Here is a 17950-nt window from a genome sequence, read left to right on the forward strand (position 1 = left end):
CATTATACACATGTACATCGCCATCCTCTTTTCTCGTAACAACAGCTAGCTAAAATTTGTTGAGTGTAAAGAGCAACTAAAGTGAAGTCTACTAACGTTACAGACGTGTGCTACATGTGCACATCATGATCTGTAGTAACGTTATATCCTCTTTACATTCAAAAAGCTGTTGTCTCAGCTACGACGTCGACAGAAGTAGACTAGTGTCTAGTACGACAAAGCCTATCTAGTATATCATAGGATTGATGTGATAGGAAACAATTAAGGAATATTCTGGAACATACGTTCAATGATGTAGCCAAATAATAAATGCCTGTGCCGTGAGAACTGGGCAGATGTGACAGTGATTTTGAGCTATAATCTCAGCGTTGTCAATTACGACTCATATCGGAGGATATTTTACCCATGCGACCCGCCTTATCGGTCAAACAATACATACAAAGGAACATTTATCGGTGATGTGTTTTAACAAATTCGGTCTTCTATGTCTTTTCAAATTTGGGAATGCAACCTTCTTTGCAGTCACTCTTGTATATGAGCTCTACGTATATTTTCCTGATTTTGCATCTTCCTGGTCCGTTCTATTTAACACTTGATTCGACTAGCTGTCAGCCTGTTTTAGTATACGTCGGAGGCTGGCAACAAGAAACCGTTCATACATTGATACAATAAAAACCAAGTGCAATAGAGCTGATACGGTATCAGAAAATAAAGCGAGACGTAAGGCCTTGCAAAGAACGCCAAAACATCTGACCGTTAAGACTTAAGGGCTCTTAAGGTGGGCGTCGCCTTACGATACGTTCCCCCCCCCCCCCTCAACCGGAACCGACCAGGATGTGCGACAACGTTTCTATCAGAATCGTACAGCTAGATGTCGTACCACAAATCCACGAATGTTGTAAACATGTCGTGTTAAAGACGGACTCTGACAGTACTCAGCCTTATAAAAGAACTGGATGCCTGTTTTTGCGGCCGTTTAAAAAAGTTCATAATAAAGAGATTGTTGTACACAATATAGAACACAGTACATTAGAGACTTTACCTTTCTCGACTCCACACGATTCTGTCCCGACGCTACACGACTCTGTCCCGACGATGCTACGACTTCGCTCACAGGTGTGTTGTGAATCTGTCCTTTTGTGTTTTTTAAGGTAGCTGCGCAGTGGGGGATGCGCAGTTGTAAAAGGGTCAGAGGTCATGAGTGAACGGATCAGACAAAGGAGCGAATCTGAAGGAAAAACGTGACGATTTCGAGCTGTTTTAAGTACGTTTTAGTATTTTTCATCCTTTCGTGCATAAGGAATTGTGACTAACACCTTGTAGTAGTCCATATGAGTTTCATTTACGCTTTGGTGTGCTGTTTTATGGAGTACGTTTCCGTTGGCAAGGAAAGAAGAAGGGGGAGGGGGGCAGAATTTTAGTACGGATATATTTTGGCACCAAAAATTGGAGGGGGGTTGAAGACGTCAGTCACTATTTTTTTCTAATCTTTTTACAGGTTTGCGATAGCAAAACCTGTATTGTTATTGCTGGTGCCTGAGGACGTCGCCATAGTGTTTGTTCTACTGAGTACTATCATGTTGTTCAATTTTTAATGAGGATGGTGTTGTTCTTTAGTTGTAACCAAATAGACTGCAACATCCACAGTGATGTATGATGTGATGATGTTTTTCTTGTGATTGATTTGGGGAAAGAATTGTTTTGAGGGTGTTGTTGTTATCTTGTTTGGCTTAAAGTTTTGTTTTTTTCCTTAACAGACACACTGGTCATCTGAACACACAGGAAGATGGCCACAGGCGGTGGTCATCCCGGCCAGCACCCTAACCTGGTGGACGATCTTGAGTCATCCTTCCACACTCTCTTCTCATCCCTCGTCAACCAGGACCACGTAAACATCGTCGAGCAAGACGAGATCAAAACCAGCGTGGAACAAAACGTCCAGAAGTTCCTCGACACCGCCAAACAGATTGAGTGCTTCTTCCTTCAACGAAGACTTCTGCTCTCAAGTCAGCGTCCCGAGCAGATCTTAAAGGAGGACATCCAGGAACTGCGGACGGAACTGCAGAGGAAGGAGGCGCTCATACAGAAGCATCAGCAGAAGATCGCGCAGTGGCAGACCGTGTTGGCCGATATTAGAGGGTTGGGGCGGCGGCCTTCTCAGGCACCCCCGCAACAAGATGGTATGTCCCAGGGTGCGTCGTCGTCTCAGGTGCGCCCTCCCGCACCCGGGACTCCGGGTACGCCAACGATGATTGGTCCGGGGGGACAGCACGGGATGATGTGGTCGCAGCATGGAATGGCGCCAGGACCAGGGGTGGGCCCCCTAGCGCACCTGGAACAGACTGCATCCAGTTTGGGTAGCCTAGGCGGCAGCTTTGGTAGCTTCGACAGAGGGGGAAGCTTTGACAGGGGAGGCAGCTTCGATAGACGATGACTCTATATATCATGAATATACATGTATCTGATTGTGTTTAGAATCAGAGCGTCTCTATAACTTCAGTTTCAGATAGCATAACATTGTATAGAACCATCCAATCTGTTTATAGATGGACAGATGTTAAGTGTTTGCCATTTTGTTATTCTCAAAAGCATTCCAATATTGTAGAATTTATCTAATCCTATCCACACATCTGATTTTCTGTCATTATGTATGTTGTTTGTAAAATGTGATGTTAATAAACTATGATAACCACCTTTGGTTGAGTGAACCTACGTTAGTTACAAGGGCAGATCATCTAAGGTTCAGGTGTTTATGGCAGTCCAAAAAAGTACTACAGTACATGTAGTATATTCTAGTACTTCTAGTTATTCACCAAGCAGAGGCTTCAGTCGTGAAACAGTAGTAGCCACCTTTACGACCTTCCACAGGCGTTGGCGTAGTTTAGTTGCAGTCCTATTCTTAGGATAGGACGCTAAGCTGTAGTCCACTGTTTATATACACCTTTCTCACGCGGTGGCCATGATGGATTAAAGACGAGGTCAATGAGGCAAACAGACAAAACTTATTTCTAAAATCAGCTCCCATTTAGTTTTTCCCCAGACCACACAATTTTTTACAATATAAGATCAAATAATAAATATTATAACTAGTGTAATGCAGCGAAATTTAGACTCGAGTACTGATGCAAAATAAAAACATAATAATGCAAATATTTGACGGACATGCAGCCATTCTCTTATTGGTCAATTTTCTCATTTCCATGCTATCATTGGTTGAACTATTAAGTATGATGGACAGTCTTTTGTTTGCCTCATTGAACTCGTTTTAGATCTATCATGGCCGCCTCGTGAGAAAGTTGTATTATACTTGTCGCAAAGAGCTAGGCAAATTTCCCCTGTACAATAAACCTGTAAATACTAGTACTGTACACACAGTGTGTCATTACTATGTCGCTCATCTCTTCATCCAAGCTTAACTGGTTCAAAGTCGATTTCCCTTATAGCAACTGCACATGTACACATCAGAAAAAAGAAACAGTATTTTCATTTTGCCTCATTTAATGACAAGTGCAGGGATCACAGGTTGTACACAAGGTTCTTAGCTGGGATATGATTTCTCCACAGCTATGTGTGTGTAATGTATTGTATTTGTTTATTGTAACTGTCGCGTTCTTGCGACCCTTCTTCGAGCGGGTGATCTATACCTGTTCGGGGAAGGGTGTTCTAGAACCGTCAGAACGCGACCAGTAATGTGATTCAAAATAAGAGTTTGGTTTGATCGTCGCACAGGACAGACGTGTCGTCAATTGGTCCTCTTTCCAATATGTGCATTTCAAGAAAGGGCTATGTGGCAAAGGTAACAAGTAATGTACAGATCTGTCAACTGTTTCCTTTATAAACCAGCCACCATGCTTTCATCAATTCTTACACAACAATATAAAGATAAGCTTTAAAGGTAAAGGTAGTTTCAGGGCCCTTTTTAGGATGTAGGGGCAGTGAATTGTTATCCACTGCTTTTTGGGCAGGGTATTAGAGTGCAGAGCCTATCCCTCTCCTTTCACTGCCTTTTACCTTCCAACCAAAGTCAGGTACCCATTTTACACCTGGATGAAGTGAGGAATGTCATGGCCTCACCATAGGGTGCAACACCTTTGGCGTGTTGGGATTTGAACCTAGGAACTCTGGGGTCCGGGCCAAACACCTGAATCATCACACCAACTCTACGCAACAACATCCTTTGACCCAAGTTGCCTGGCAAAAAAAAGTCTGGTGGAGTGCACAAAGGTGGCTGAACAGTTCCAAAATCTTTCTACACAATGAAATTTTGTGTGTGCTAATTTCCTGGCAGATTCACCTGTGTCATAAGGTAGTAACCAAGGAGTCTGGCTGGCCAAGGAGTGTCCAGTAGCCTCCAGAAATATGGACACTCCTTCACCAGCTTTGATACTATCTTATGCCATTGGCAGGCTTTTAGCTAGGATTTTATAATATAATAGGGAGTCCAAACTTACTGGTGAGTCGCGTTAAGTAGGAGGGGTCTGGGGGCATCGACCTTCCATGGTGCAGAGTTTTTGATGATTTTAAGTTTAAAAAGTGCATTCTAAGGTATCCCAAGAGGCAAAAATACACAATGTACTGTTACAGATATCACAGTAGAAGACTGTGACCACAGATGACCTGGTTGCATCCCTGGTCAATCAGAATTTCATGCTTGTCAGAGGATTTTCTCCCCAGAATAGGGCGTCCAGGGGCATCAAATTTCTTGTTATTCTAAGAAAAGGGCATCCAGATGACGCGTTGACGCATGCCTGGCTAAAAGCCTGGCCATTGGTACATGTAAATCTGCCTGGAGACAACTGGGGTGCCACTATCAACATGTTGGTAATGGTACATCCATCTCTTTGGTGAAGCTACAAGAACATCACCCTGTAAGTGTGACAGCAAAGGTTTTTTTTAAGAGTTGAGAAACAAGTTTTGTTTGCAGTCCTGAGTTTAAAATGTAGCAGAAGTGTCAGGCACTCTACAAGATAACTAGCCTTAGGGTCGGGTACCGCTACAGAAAATTCATTCCAGAGGATCAAGTCCGGACCTAAACCTGATAATAGTAGGACAAGTACTGTATCATATTTTGTTCTCTGAGCAGTTCTGTGTTACATGTACAAATTGTGTATGGAATGATAGAGAATTTGTGCTGGTTACTGTTCACTTGCCAATCCGTCCAAATACAGGTCCAGAGATTTTTCTGGTATGATTTATAGGATCTGTCCGGCAGAAAATGTTAGTTTCGTATCCGGCACCCATGCCTAACCAGCCTGGTTGTCTAGCTTGCTGTATTTAAGTTATTGCAAATCCCACAAAATCTTTTCATGTCCTTGATATGATTTAATAACAGTCTCTGTGTGACATACAAACATGAATGAAGTTTTACTCCATTTTGTACATAAAGATGACTGGCTTATGTACTTGCATGTTGTACATTGTACAAATTGTTTTAACAATTTAGTTGTTAAGTTCAAGAAGTATTCGTTCAGCATTATCTGTACCACAATTTAAGTTTACAAAGTGCAAAGCACTGCACGGAAACTCAAATTTCCGGGAATTTCTGGGTTCTGGCAAACCAGTGAAACTTGACCTGTTCGGGCCTTGTACATGAATTTCCCCATCCGATGTGTCTGGTTATTGAAATTTCTCTATATTCCTTGACATAACCCGGACATGTCAAGTTTCATGGATGTTCCAAGGTTGAGAAATTCCTGGAAATTTATGTTTTTGTGCAGTGAAGGTACATGTAGGAGACACTGGAATTAGCTACACTGTTGTGTGAAAACCATAAGAGAACCTGCTAGTGTTACATCGACGAGACTTTCTGTCAGTACTACATGTTGAAATGTTTGTCATTTCTACAATGTATGAAGATTCATTACATTTTGAATCCTTTGTTAGCTTTGGGCCATGTCGATTGTATTATATGAATGACATCTGCATGGCAATATTTGTCCATGCTGCAAATTGCATGTGCAAAGCAGCTGTAAAATGAGCAAATATATGTTTGCAAACAATTGCAAAAGAATATATAGGAAAACTGATACTAATGAGGTACATGTAGAATGCCACAGTCAATACCAAAGCCAAAGAACAAAAAATAAAGTAGTGTTTTGTATACCATACTGTGTGTCCAGTCATTTGTTCAACCTTCCTGACCACTTAGATTTCATAATGAAGCCAAATTTCTTTTGCCAAACATTTATTTTTTATGCTCGTATCAGTTTTTGAGTTCCCAGAGGATGTCATCCATATAATCAAATCAACATGGCCTTTAAAATGTAGGAAAAAAGCTTTGACAAACATGTCATGCTACTGGAGCTTTTGAGGCAAGGCTATGAAGACCTTCCAAACATAACTATATATACAAAAAGGTATCTAGAGAGAATTGTTGTCTTAAGATGACGTCTTGGTCTTCTTTTTCTTCTCGGCTTCCTCCTCTTTCTCCTTCTCCACCTCAGCCATCATCTTCTCTATCTCCTCCACACTTAGCATCTGTAAGGAGATGTATGCAAAAATGATTTATAAAGTACATCTAAGATATAGTTGATCCATATCTAAGACTTATCTCCAAGCAGATCTTCTGGTGGCATTCGGAGTTTAGCTGGTTGAGAGTGTTCTGAAACCCCGGGATGGGTCACTAAATTTGTCCCAATAAAGATATAAATTGATCATAAAAGCATTACCACCACGAATCTTCTTCTTGTTGTTAATATGGCCACTAATGTGGAGAAGTGAACAATCTCCTAAGGACACAAAGTTCAACTTGCTACTACAAATTGCTAGTGCTTTCATGATGTCTACCATGGTTTAAACAAGGCATTATAACTTCACATTACAATTTTCAAGCTATTATAATTCTATTGTGTGGTGGTATTGCTTTGACTGTTAAAAACAAGAGGACTGTTACCTTCAAGGGTTCATCTCTCCTCATAACAGCAAGCTCCACGTTCTTAGATCCTGATTGTACAACCTGGGTACAGAAAACACAGGTAAGACATTGTATAGTACACTTTTGATGGACACAACCAGCATGCAACCTGTCATTTACATAGTTTTAATTATCCTCCATTCACCTCCACTAGGGGCGGGTACCAATAAAATTGGACCTAAAAAATTCAGTGGACTGGATGTTTGACTGATTAGAAAACAAACAGATTATACCGGCACTACAGTGGCAGGTGTTTACGTATTTTGAGGCTTACCGGTCCAAGAAAATAACGAGTGACGTAGAGGACAGTCATTTTTACCTAGTTTCTACAGTCAAACTTGGTCCAACTTAACAGAGTCAGTTGGTGCTGTTTATGTTAAGATATGACACTCCAGATTTCTTTGTAGCAAAATCGACCATTGTTTTGAGTATCGTCCATTCACAGATAATTAGGTCCAGGTTCAGGTCCGGACCTGGACCTGATCCTCTGGACCTGGACCGTACATGGACCTGAATTTTCTGTACCAGTACACACCCCTACAGCCATACTTTTTGAGTGCAGTAGGCAAGACCTTACCTCCAGCAGAGCTTTAAGCGCTAGTTTGATACACTCTGTGTCAGAATCGGCCAGTTCGTTGGTGTAATGTTTCTCTAGGTACTCTCGCACTGTCTTTGCACTGCGGCCGGTGGCATTGGCCTAAAAGAAACAAAAAACAAAAATAAACAACAATTAGACAAAATATCAGTATCTTAAAATACAATAGTAAATACTACAGTAACTCTATATGACCACTTAGAGATGATTTGAAAAATTTTTGCGTTTAAATGTCTTTGAATACATCTTTGTTTATATTTGCTGTTTTTGGTGCCTTTCTTTCTTATATTTCCTGGTCAGTACATGACATGACATTATTGCATGCAAATGTCAGCTTTATGCCAAAATGCCTTAATATGTAATTATATCATTCTATTTGTAATGGAGTGAATGGGAAACGGTTTGGGTTTTCATAGTTATATGCAAATCTCATACTTATGTAATTGGTTATCATGATTGATCCCATAGCTCTACCAACCTCCATCAAACATAAAAATTCAACTACTGCAAATGCATTTAAGTTTGCGGGGATTTAATTTAGCGGTAGCGAGAAAAAGGACTTTTCGCGGTGGTTTTAAGTTCGAGGTAGCACCATACACTGTAGTCTCTTACTGCCATGGAAATATGTGGTAAATTGAGCAAAAATCACCAATATTTAACCACCGTGAAAGTTTCTGCATTTACAGTACCTTGACTGACTCTCTCATTGGTCAAATCATTAATTGAATTGCTCTAATTGGTTGAACTGCTAACAGTGATTGACAGTAAGAAACAGTCCATTAGCTGGTGCCTTCTGTAAAGCCATGTAAAATGACTTACCTTCCAGGATATAAGACTAAGAGAATTCTTCTTACACAACCAGCAGTTACTTACATTGCTTACATTTCGATGTCTCTCAGACACCTTCCTCAGAGCTTCTAACTGGATTGTTTTCCCACCGCAAAAGCGCCACCTACATCGGCTACATATAGCGGTGAGAAGCAGAACTCCAGTTAGAAGCTCTGACGAAGGTGTCTGTGAGATATCAAAACGTAAGCAATGTAAGTAACTGCTGGTTGTGTAAAAAGAAATCTCTTATATTCGACCAACCTGATGAAACTGTTTTTGGACTTACCTTCCACTCGTGATGGGTTCCTGATGGGTCTGTCTGGTACAGGTGGGGCGTGCCGTCGAAGTCAAACCCAACTATCAGACACGAGATGCCAAACGGCCTCCTCCCGTTACTCTGGGTGTAACGCTGAAGAACAGAGATGGAATTTGTCAGTCATACATCATTACATGTACATTTTGGAACAGACCTGTTTTTCACTGTTGTATAAATATATAATGTAATGTCTATTCGTCTATTTGGTCCATGGGGAACATCATGTTTACACTAAAATACTAAAAGTCAAGCGACCTAAAATAGACATTATACAGTAAAAGTTTTGTACAGCAATGCAGCCAGGTGTTTTGACCCTTGTTTGTTTGTTTTTCATATTGTATTATATCTGGTAAACCAACTTAAGGGGGTAGCATGGGACCTCCATTTAATGTCCTATCTGACAGACATCCCTAACAGAAGCTTGGTACTCATTTTAACCTGAGTAGAGAGAGGACATTGGTGTTAAGAAGAAGTGCTTTATGGACATTTCATCGGGACTTATCTGGAATTCGAACTCAGTACTTCCCATGTTCTGAGTGAAAAACCACAAGGCCACGTTTTTTTGCACTGTAGCCCCTTTTTCGGTCTCTGCCCCTGCTACCCTGACCCAGGAAGCCCACAGTACCTGTTTGAGAGTGGCGATGTAACGTGTGATGTACTCCAGTGTTTTCGACTTACTTCCGGGACCTGATGCCACAAACACGTGACAATGAGTCTTAAGATCCAGATAACCTATGTCGGCCCCCGTCTCTGCCCCTGCTACCCTGAATCAGGAAGCCCACAGTACCTGTTTGAGAGTGGCGATGTAACGTGTGATGTACTCCAGTGTTACGGGGTCCTCCACAGTCAGTCTGTGGCTCTGACACTCCACACGGGCACGGTTGATCAGGATCCTCGCATCAGCTGTCAGTCCTATAGTTTTGTGGGACAGAGAATGAGAAACAGTAGAAGTCAGTTAATTGCACAACGGATAACCGCACACTTCTGTTAACTGTACGAAATGCCAAAATCCCAAATCGGTGCGGTCCAGCTGCATAACTTTGCATTATTGCACCAGTCGGATAATTGCACGACATACGCTGGCAAATGGGGTGTGCAATTCCATGGCAGTAAGAGACTACTGAGTACTGTGCATGGTGCTACCGCAAACTTAAAGTCACCGAGAACAGTCCTTTTTCCCGCTACTGCAAAACTGCAATACAACACCTAGCAAAGGAACATTGAACTGCACGCATTTCAGTATATGTTACCTGCAAATGCCATGGCCACATGGTCATCCAGTAGGCAGATCTTACGGACGGTTCTCTCGTCTTGCAGCTTGGCGATGGCTTTCTTCTCCACCCCCAGGACTACGATATCCTTCCCGCGGACTCCAACCTGGGACGAAAGACACACTCATTAGGCCTAGGAAAAAAATGTTCTGCATCCTGTTTCAGTCCTGAAAAAAAAAGTCTCCAAATCGTCGCAAACTACGATTTTAAACTCGGCGCAGGGTGACATACGGCCGCTATATGGTCACAATATGCAGTGTTTCTGTATCAAAAGGGACGGGAAATCGTGTGGCCGTGGCCGCGTTGGACAGGTGGCCGCTATAGACTATTTCTTAATGCTTGGGTCAATGGGAAAAATCCAAGTGACCAACAAAAAGTGACTGCAATAGGCAGATGGTCGCCATGCAAAGGTGGCCCCTAATACTAGTATGACTGTATCTGAAACCAGGAGCTCCACTGTGAGGCTGCTACCAGTTGAGCTACAGGGACATCCTCTAGAAAATAAATTTCATGTTGATGATGAATAAATTACGCTTCTTCACGGCCTATTTCGAGAGGCAAAGTAATAATGACAGTTCAAACAAGTAATTCCCTACGGTGAAATAAAAGCACCTTAAGAATCGTACCACTTATTTCCGCTAAAATAAGGAGTGAACTCAGCAAAAAGTGACCAAACTGTTTCGAAGAAAGGGGGAGGGGGGCACACTTCATGACAGAGCAAAAATCTCCATCTCTGAAAAAGGTTCAACTTCAAGCCTCGATTTTCCACGTATTTATCCACGCACGTGAAACCTACCGCCGTGGATCCCTTCTTCACGGCCTCCTGTGCATATTCCACCTGGAATAAGTGTCCGTCCGGAGAGAAAACGGTAATGGCGCGGTCGTATCGGCTCGACATCTTTCACCACGTTTTTCTTTTCTCTGAAATCACAAAATCCAAAATGTCCGCCTGTCAACTCACTGCGCATGCGCAAGCTTAAAGGTTGATGGGAACTAGGACGATACCAACTACCTACCCAAGAAAAGGTAGCAATTGCCTAATTTCATTTAATAAGTAACATTTTGCTCTTATATATAAAAGAATAAAAGTATGTAAACTACAATGCATCAATTTAATAATAAAATTCAATATATTTCATTGATGCTGTTGTGTTACATAATTTGTTTAAAGTAGTTCTATAACATTTTGAAAATATCATTCCCCCCATAAAATTGGAGCTGATGATGTGCACCGTTCTATGTGCAGAGAGGAAGAAGAGAGAAAGCCTTTGTTGTTGTGCAGATCGCCCATGTCCTATTTTTTCCAGAGCTCCTGCACAACTCAACGATGTCTGTAGCGTTCGTCTCGCACCGCCAACGGCCAAAAGAATGGCCAAACCAGGCGTCCATCCAAAAGGTACGACAAACACTGCGTGGAAAAGGGATTGGGATGGTGTGAATTTTGGGACGTTTTTGGGCGATGCGCCATGGCTGAAATGGTTTTCATGTGTTGATGAAACCGACATGAAAACAATAGATTTCACGCACATGTCCACGTGCTTGTCTTCTGTGTTGATGTGATCTTTACTCTGTACAGAGAGATCTTGTATTTCCCGCCACGCAAGACTATTTGACTTCTCACAGGCTCGTGAGATTTGTTTAGTGCCCCCTAATTTGAAGAGAGGGGGCATTGTTAATTTATGGGTGCTTACGCTCTGGATGAATAGCGCTGTTATCAGAATATCACTCGTGCACTTAGCTTTGGGCCATTCACTCGCTACTGTTCAATTGGATTCGTAAATGGCGCGTGTGAAGTGTGTGCTGTTGAATACTATAACCAACCAGGTGTGATTTCTTTGGCTCATGAGATCGCAAAATCAAAATATCAAATAAAATTATGATTTAAGTATTTTTAGCATGAAAATCCATTTGTCACTGTGTTGGTAAATGACATATTTTCAGTTCCAATGAGTTTGGATATTCCTGAAATTTTCGACTTACTTCCGGGACGTGATGCCACAAACACGTGACGATCAATCTTAAGATCCAGATAACATATGTCGGCCCCTGTCTCTGTTCCAATCAAATCCTGTCATAATCGCCAGGACACTCCGTTTCCCTGGACAAACTAAATTCAAAATCCTAGCTTCAGACCTGTATTTCTTTGCAAGAGGAGTGAAGAAAGATTTGTACATTTGAGCTCACCATCCGAGACGGGGGGCGACACAGGTTATCTGACACAGGTCACCTTCCATTGGAATGCAAATTTGAAAGATGATTTTCTTTCTTTTCAGTTGTTGGATGAGAACAACCAACTGATTCAATGCATTGTAGACTACCAGAACAAAGGCAAGGCAGCGGAGTGTGCCCAGTAAGTATCTCAACCTTTTTTTTCTTGTTAGACCGGTCAGGAAAAACCGGACCTGAAAAAAAATCAAATGGATGTTAGACCGATTAGGGACAGGCGTTCACATGTTTTGAAGCTTATTGGTCTAAGAAAATAGCAAGAGCGAAGTAGAGGAGAGTTGATAGTAATTTTTACTAAGTTTCTACAGTCAAACTTGGTGTACATTATCTGGCAGTTTGCGTGGTTTGCATTGTTTCCGTGAAGGTAGATGACTTGACCAAACAGATTCCTATATAGCAAAATGACATTTTTGTTGTAATAAGTTATATCTCAATATGGTGTTATACAATTAAAATTATGTTGTTGCTGGGTATGTTCACAGTCATTTGTATACTTATCAGTGTCCCAGGTGTGTCAACAGTACTTCACTCCCATGTACCTTTGTACATTCTGCCAACAAGTTAATTTTGGCCTCTTTGTGCACATGGATTTTTGCCCGATGTAAAAAAAAAAATTTTGTTTGACGGTCCACATGCCAATAAAATACCAGATATGTAAAGAATCATATGCTGTGTAGCAGCATTGAATGTAGATTGTACTTTGTTTAAGTGATATTAGTGAGGTAGCTATCAGTCTGTGTAACAGTAATTTTCTATGGAAAAAAGTAGCGTTGCTTTGCCCATTAGGGGATTTCTTGACTCTCAAAACAAGTTCCTTAGTTGTAGAAGTAATGTTACTAGTGTGGTAGTCTTGAATGTACTTCAGTAACTGATTATACAAATGCAAGTTGAAGTGGGATTAGTATACCACACTAGCAAGTATCACTTTGCTTTACTTGATTTGATGGTTGTGATGCCATATTTTGTCATTTCAATTTGTTAGTAATATAATTTTTATGGTCTGTTTTTAAAAATTAAGACTGGATTTGGATTTTTTTACCAAGTTTGTTTTATTTCTATGTTCTCACATTTGATTTGGAGTTTGCAGCGGTTGGCAACCATGAAATTAACTTGCCATGGCCCCATTACAGGTACCAACAGATTCTACATAGGAACCTGGTCTACTTAGCAACGATAGCAGATTCCAACATGAACCTACAGTCACTTCTACAGGTCAGATAGTAAACAGTTTTTTAAAAACACTACATTCTGCCTTTGTGTTTTTAAATACGTCAATCTTTATGGATGTCTAAGAGTTGTAGCTTAGCAACGTAGCTTAGTTCTTAAACTAAGTTTCCTTTGCCATGTAATATTTAAGTTCTAGAGATGCTGTAAATGCAGAAATGTTCGCGGTGGTTTCATATTCGCGGTTTTCGCAGTGGCCAGTTCACCGCAAACTTAAAACCACTGCTAACATTTTTCCATTATAGTTCAGTTTTCCCACTACCGTAAAATTGAATCCCCGCAAACTTAAATGCATTTACACTACCTTATGTTTATGCGTTCGTAATTTTTTGCTTAGAAAAAAATGTCATATGATTACTAGCTCTCATCATTGCTTAGCTTGCAGTTCTTCCAGCAGGTGCTAGATGTCCTCACTGAGCTTGTCTTGTGTTTGTACTAGACGCCGAACCAGAACCCTTCACCAAATCCTGGAGGCATGCCGCCATCTTCCATGAATGGACCACCCCCTCCTGCCTCCCAGGGGGGTAACATGGGCGGACCCATGCCTCCTCCGCAGGGGGGTGAAATGTCAGGGAACCAGGGGGGACCACCCATGGTACCCCCCTCCTCTACACCAGGACCGGTGTCTTCAGCTAGTAACAACTTTATGCCAGGTAATATATGCGCATATTGAGTGACCCATGGGGGAGGGGGGTGACCCTGGGCATGTCCAAGCCTTAAGGAATTTTAAGGTGATCTAAATTAATAAAATCATTACTGTTTCAACTGCGAAGGTGATCACACCAAACTAAGGCTAATTTTTATGTTGATACACTGCAAAATTTTATATCTGTATGATTCAAATATGATACTGAAAATACAGGTGCCCTGTCGCATTTCTATTTTCTACTGCATTTGTTGGATCACTTCAACCGTAATCTATAAAAAAAGAAAATAAAATCCTTTCCTGTTGGTACTATTTTTTCTATTTTTTCTGTTGGTACTACCCAAATCGTAAACACATTTTTGTTTTGTTTTAGTATTCTACTGCATATTTGTTGTTCCTATATGGCTGTCTAAACTGTTAAACCACACAAATGAATAAGATCTATAATGCTCTTATGATTTGAACCCATTCAGGTAATAACCAGGGGCCAAATCACAGCCAACCCAGCCAAATGCCACCAGCTAGTAGCTATGGTAACCAACAGCCAGGCTACAACCCACCCATGTCAACTTCCAACCAGCAGCCAATGATGAACCAGCAGGGTATGAATAATTATAACCGTGGACCAATGGGACAAGCTCCTCCAGCTGGTATGTGCCATATTTGGAGGTGCTGTGTATAATGTATGCATGGTGAGCCTGTGGTGTATGGATGAAAGTTATGCTAATGAGCAGTGGTTTGGTGCAATGTGATTGGCCCGTGGTGAGAAGAAAAGGCTTCCCAGTGTTAGTTGATGCATGTGGTCTGGGGTTTTTGTCAGAATTTGTGGCAAGATTTGGATTGCAACCATAATTTGTGTTCTGGCCCTAAAATCTCTCTACATTTCCATTTTCTCAAGCTCATTTTGGGCACTTTCGTTTCCTCGATCCTTACATGTTTGCAATCCAGATGGTGGGCAAGTTCTTTTCTACTTCTATATTCTTTCATATTCTTCCCTAGACTATAGCTCATTTTAGAGACAATCATTTTTTGTTGATTCCTTGTGATTAATTCATAATATGATTCTTCAACAGATATCTTTAGTAGTGATAATGATTTCAATATTTCTGTTATTCTCTATAATTAATAATTGTGTTTAGGAATGATTTTCCATTCTTTTGTTTCATTGAGATTTTCCTTTTCCCTCCCTTATTCGCATAAATCTTTATCCATCACTCCATCCTTGTTTTTCCTTCTTCCATTCCAATCATTCAGTATGATACTCTTTCGTTTTGGCAACACCTCTGGGGTGGAGCCTCTTTCCCTGCACTTCCCACCTACCCTTCAAGCAGAGGTTGGGCTAAGACTTCTATTGAACATCTTTTGAGACATTTTGTGAGCTTTCTATTTTGTCAGTATTTCTTTGTATACTTATGTCATATTTATTGGAGTTAAGCCAATATACAGGAAGAAAAAATGACAAAATCCAAACTTGACAAAACGTCTAAAACTAGCCGAAACCTTACCTCTCAGTAACGCTGGCACAGACAGTACCAAAATATATGTTTAGGGGGCATTCAACTCCCCTATACATCAATCTGAAACCTATTTTTTCAACAATAGAAATGAAATTAAACTAAGCTGAGTCTGCCAGCAAAATTTGCCTCTCAAAATGCAGGAAACAGCATTCTTGAGGGTCAACATTTGCCTCAAAATTTTGCAAGGGGGAGCATGCCCCTTTTGTCGAAACGTTGATCACCCAACCCCACCCAATACTTTCTGCCAAAATCCTCTGCTTGAATAGTAATTCCCCCCTCCCACCCCCCTTCTTACATAGACTAATCTCTTTGGTTTGGACTTGCATGTAATTTGAGTTGTGCCCACCCTCCCAGCCACAAAGCCAAACCCCAGCTCACAGCCGGGCTTACCGCCCCAGTCAGTCTCAGTGGGCACCACAGGTCACCTACAGCAGGCTGTGGGCAACGTTTTGGGCAAGTTGATAAGGATGCCGCCCGCTCACAGACTTACCAACGGGCAGCAAGGTGTGTACCGTGCACCGACTAGTTGTCTTGTTGTAACTGGGTGCAGGGCTTGAAATGCTCCTATCTTTCACTTGAAAGTTTATCTGTGTTGGTAGAAGTCTTTGTGATCAAAGTTGAACTGTAATTTCCAACGCAAAAATTGGATTTACTTCAAATTTTCGAGCTCCAGTCTTTGTCAAGCACGAAGCTGTCCACTGCATCTGTGATTCATGATATTCGAGTACCTGTATTTCAAGCCCTGTTGGTTAGTGGAAGGGAATGAATGCAGAAAGTGTGTTTGATGTTGCCAGACATATGTTGTAGTCCATGATTGTACTTTTCTTGAAAAGAATTATGTGAAGTTGGGTGGGTGTAATGCTTATGGCAACAGCCAACAACAAAAAAGGGTAAGTGGTACATAATTGTGTTGTCTTTGTGTGTGTGTGTATGTGCTTGGTTACGTGTATGCATGTGAGTCTTTGTAGCTACAAATGTATACCTGTATGTGTGTATGTGCATGCATGTACCTACCTTTGTGTTTATGTAGAAAATGTATGACATTGTGTATGTGTGTGTGCTTCTATGTGTTTCTGCTTGTATGTCCGTGTGTGACTGTTTCTGTAGCAAAATTCTGTGTAATTCCATAATTATATTTTTCCAGCAGCAGACTGTCCAGTGTTTTAGTGTTATCATTGCACATTGTTTGTTAACTGCCTGTTGTGGTTTGGCCACTGTAGTCGGGCAGAAGACTTAACTGTTCTTGATAATTACATTGGACTCAGCCTACTTGTGAACATATGGAAGACTTGTCAGGAGTTACGATAAGAACTTCATGAGCCAGTCTAATAGTTTGCTATATGTCTGTTTTCCATGAATTCTAGGAATTGCAAAGGTATTTTTCTGTTTGTGTGCTGGTGTACCAAATCTTTAGGGACACTGAGGGTAACACACCTATAATTCACTACATGTAGTTGTACAAAATACATTGTGTATGTATGGTACTGGTAGGGTAACGATATGGGCTAGAGAAAGTCGTGACAATTTGGGAATGTTACACATTTCAGAATACCTTACACTATACGTCTATTGGTCATTGCGTTTGCCAGCGATTTTACAAAGTCAATGGTTATATTTACTTCATCCCAAGGGAGTGAAGATTTGTTTGTGTGTGTATTTCATCTGCAGTGCAGTTTTCATCTGAATTGCTAGAGGGCTCTCATCACTTGTAGTAAGGAGTAAGATTTAGTGCAGTGTATTCATGACCATCATGCCATGTCTCCACCAGTCTCACAACCTCAACCAATGGGAGGCCAAGGTGTAAACACCTTCAGTCCACCCCCGGGACAACAACCAATGGGGAGCCAGAATAGTTACAGCATTAGAGGACCAATGGGACAGTCCTCCCCAAATGGCATGAACCAAGGTGTGTTAAGGGATAGAAGGGCATAAGCTGGTCAACATTTAAGTGAAATAAGGGCATTTCAAAGGATGGACGTATGTGTGGTTGTGGTTATTATATTTAACACATCTTACATGCAGGTATGGGTGTAATGTATTATTTTTCTGAAACTTCTTCTCCTGTCAAATCTTCAAATCAATTCATCTCCATAATATTTAGGCCAAAGGATCTGATATTTGGTACAAGGGTAGGGTAAACCTTTTTAGTAATTGCCTTTCATTGATTTTTTTGTTGTTGTCATATTTAGACAAAAGCTGGATATTTTTGGCATCTCGTGCCCTGGTATTGCAACTGAATGACCTGAAATTTGGTATAGGAACGCTTTGAATGATGTTCCTACAAAAATGTATATACATATGGCATCATGAATGGTATAATGGTTAGTATGCTTGACACAGGACCAATGATTTGCCCTCCAAAAAGGCACTCTCACAACTTTCAAGTGTAAAATGGGTACCTGACTTCAGTTGGG

General features: G+C 41.1%; 4 protein-coding genes across 9 annotated transcripts in view; 2 read left to right on the forward strand and 2 right to left on the reverse strand.

Moving 5' to 3' along the window:
• The window catches only part of LOC118417912 (kelch-like protein 9), a 9026-nt gene extending 7870 nt beyond the window's left edge, over window positions 1-1156 (reverse strand). Inside the window, exon 1 of the mRNA XM_035823674.1 lies at window positions 1043-1156. The gene's annotated coding sequence lies outside the window, so the exon portion shown is untranslated. The remainder of the gene's footprint in view (window positions 1-1042) is intronic.
• LOC118417913 (mediator of RNA polymerase II transcription subunit 28-like) lies at window positions 1146-2694 on the forward strand. Its single transcript, XM_035823675.1, has 2 exons — window positions 1146-1264; window positions 1758-2694. The coding sequence occupies exon 2, from the start codon at window positions 1787-1789 to the stop codon at window positions 2432-2434; it is 648 nt and encodes a 215-aa protein (XP_035679568.1). The 5' UTR covers window positions 1146-1264; window positions 1758-1786; the 3' UTR covers window positions 2435-2694.
• Window positions 2695-6188: 3494 nt separating this feature from the next.
• Window positions 6189-10903, reverse strand: LOC118417964 (proteasome subunit alpha type-7). The gene is made up of 7 exons (XM_035823731.1): window positions 10720-10903; window positions 9903-10029; window positions 9440-9564; window positions 8623-8745; window positions 7491-7610; window positions 6893-6955; window positions 6189-6477 (listed from the first exon to the last, which is right to left on the reverse strand). The coding sequence occupies exons 1-7, from the start codon at window positions 10819-10821 to the stop codon at window positions 6379-6381; spliced, it is 759 nt and encodes a 252-aa protein (XP_035679624.1). The 5' UTR covers window positions 10822-10903; the 3' UTR covers window positions 6189-6378.
• Window positions 10904-11150: 247 nt separating this feature from the next.
• Window positions 11151-17950, forward strand: part of LOC118417613 (protein SSXT-like) — a 31257-nt gene continuing 24457 nt past the window's right edge. For 2 of the 6 annotated variants that reach the window (XM_035823218.1, XM_035823219.1), the window contains exons 1-7: window positions 11151-11319; window positions 12197-12273; window positions 13280-13361; window positions 13813-14026; window positions 14493-14669; window positions 15891-16040; window positions 17305-17442. In XM_035823218.1, the coding sequence (XP_035679111.1) occupies window positions 11251-11319; window positions 12197-12273; window positions 13280-13361; window positions 13813-14026; window positions 14493-14669; window positions 15891-16040; window positions 17305-17442 (907 nt within the window). In that variant the 5' untranslated portion in view covers window positions 11151-11250. The remainder of the gene's footprint in view (window positions 11320-12196; window positions 12274-13279; window positions 13362-13812; window positions 14027-14492; window positions 14670-15890; window positions 16041-17304; window positions 17443-17950) is intronic. The other 4 variants (XM_035823221.1, XM_035823223.1, XM_035823222.1 and 1 more) reach the window with 3 other exon arrangements.

The sequence above is a fragment of the Branchiostoma floridae genome, chromosome 6 (genome assembly GCF_000003815.2).
Source record: "Branchiostoma floridae strain S238N-H82 chromosome 6, Bfl_VNyyK, whole genome shotgun sequence".
NCBI lineage: Eukaryota > Metazoa > Chordata > Leptocardii > Amphioxiformes > Branchiostomatidae > Branchiostoma > Branchiostoma floridae.

Coding starts and splice junctions, on each gene's coding strand:
- LOC118417913 (XM_035823675.1), top strand. CDS start 1,787: ATGGCCACAGGCGGTGGTCATCCCGGCCAGCACCCTAACCTGGTGGAC.
- LOC118417964 (XM_035823731.1), bottom strand. CDS start 10,821: ATGTCGAGCCGATACGACCGCGCCATTACCGTTTTCTCTCCGGACGGA. Junction 9,565..9,902: donor TGTGGCCATGGCATTTGCAG/GTAACATATACT, acceptor ACAAAACTATAG/GACTGACAGCTGATGCGAGG. Junction 6,478..6,892: donor GGAGAGATGAACCCTTGAAG/GTAACAGTCCTC, acceptor ATCTCCTTACAG/ATGCTAAGTGTGGAGGAGAT.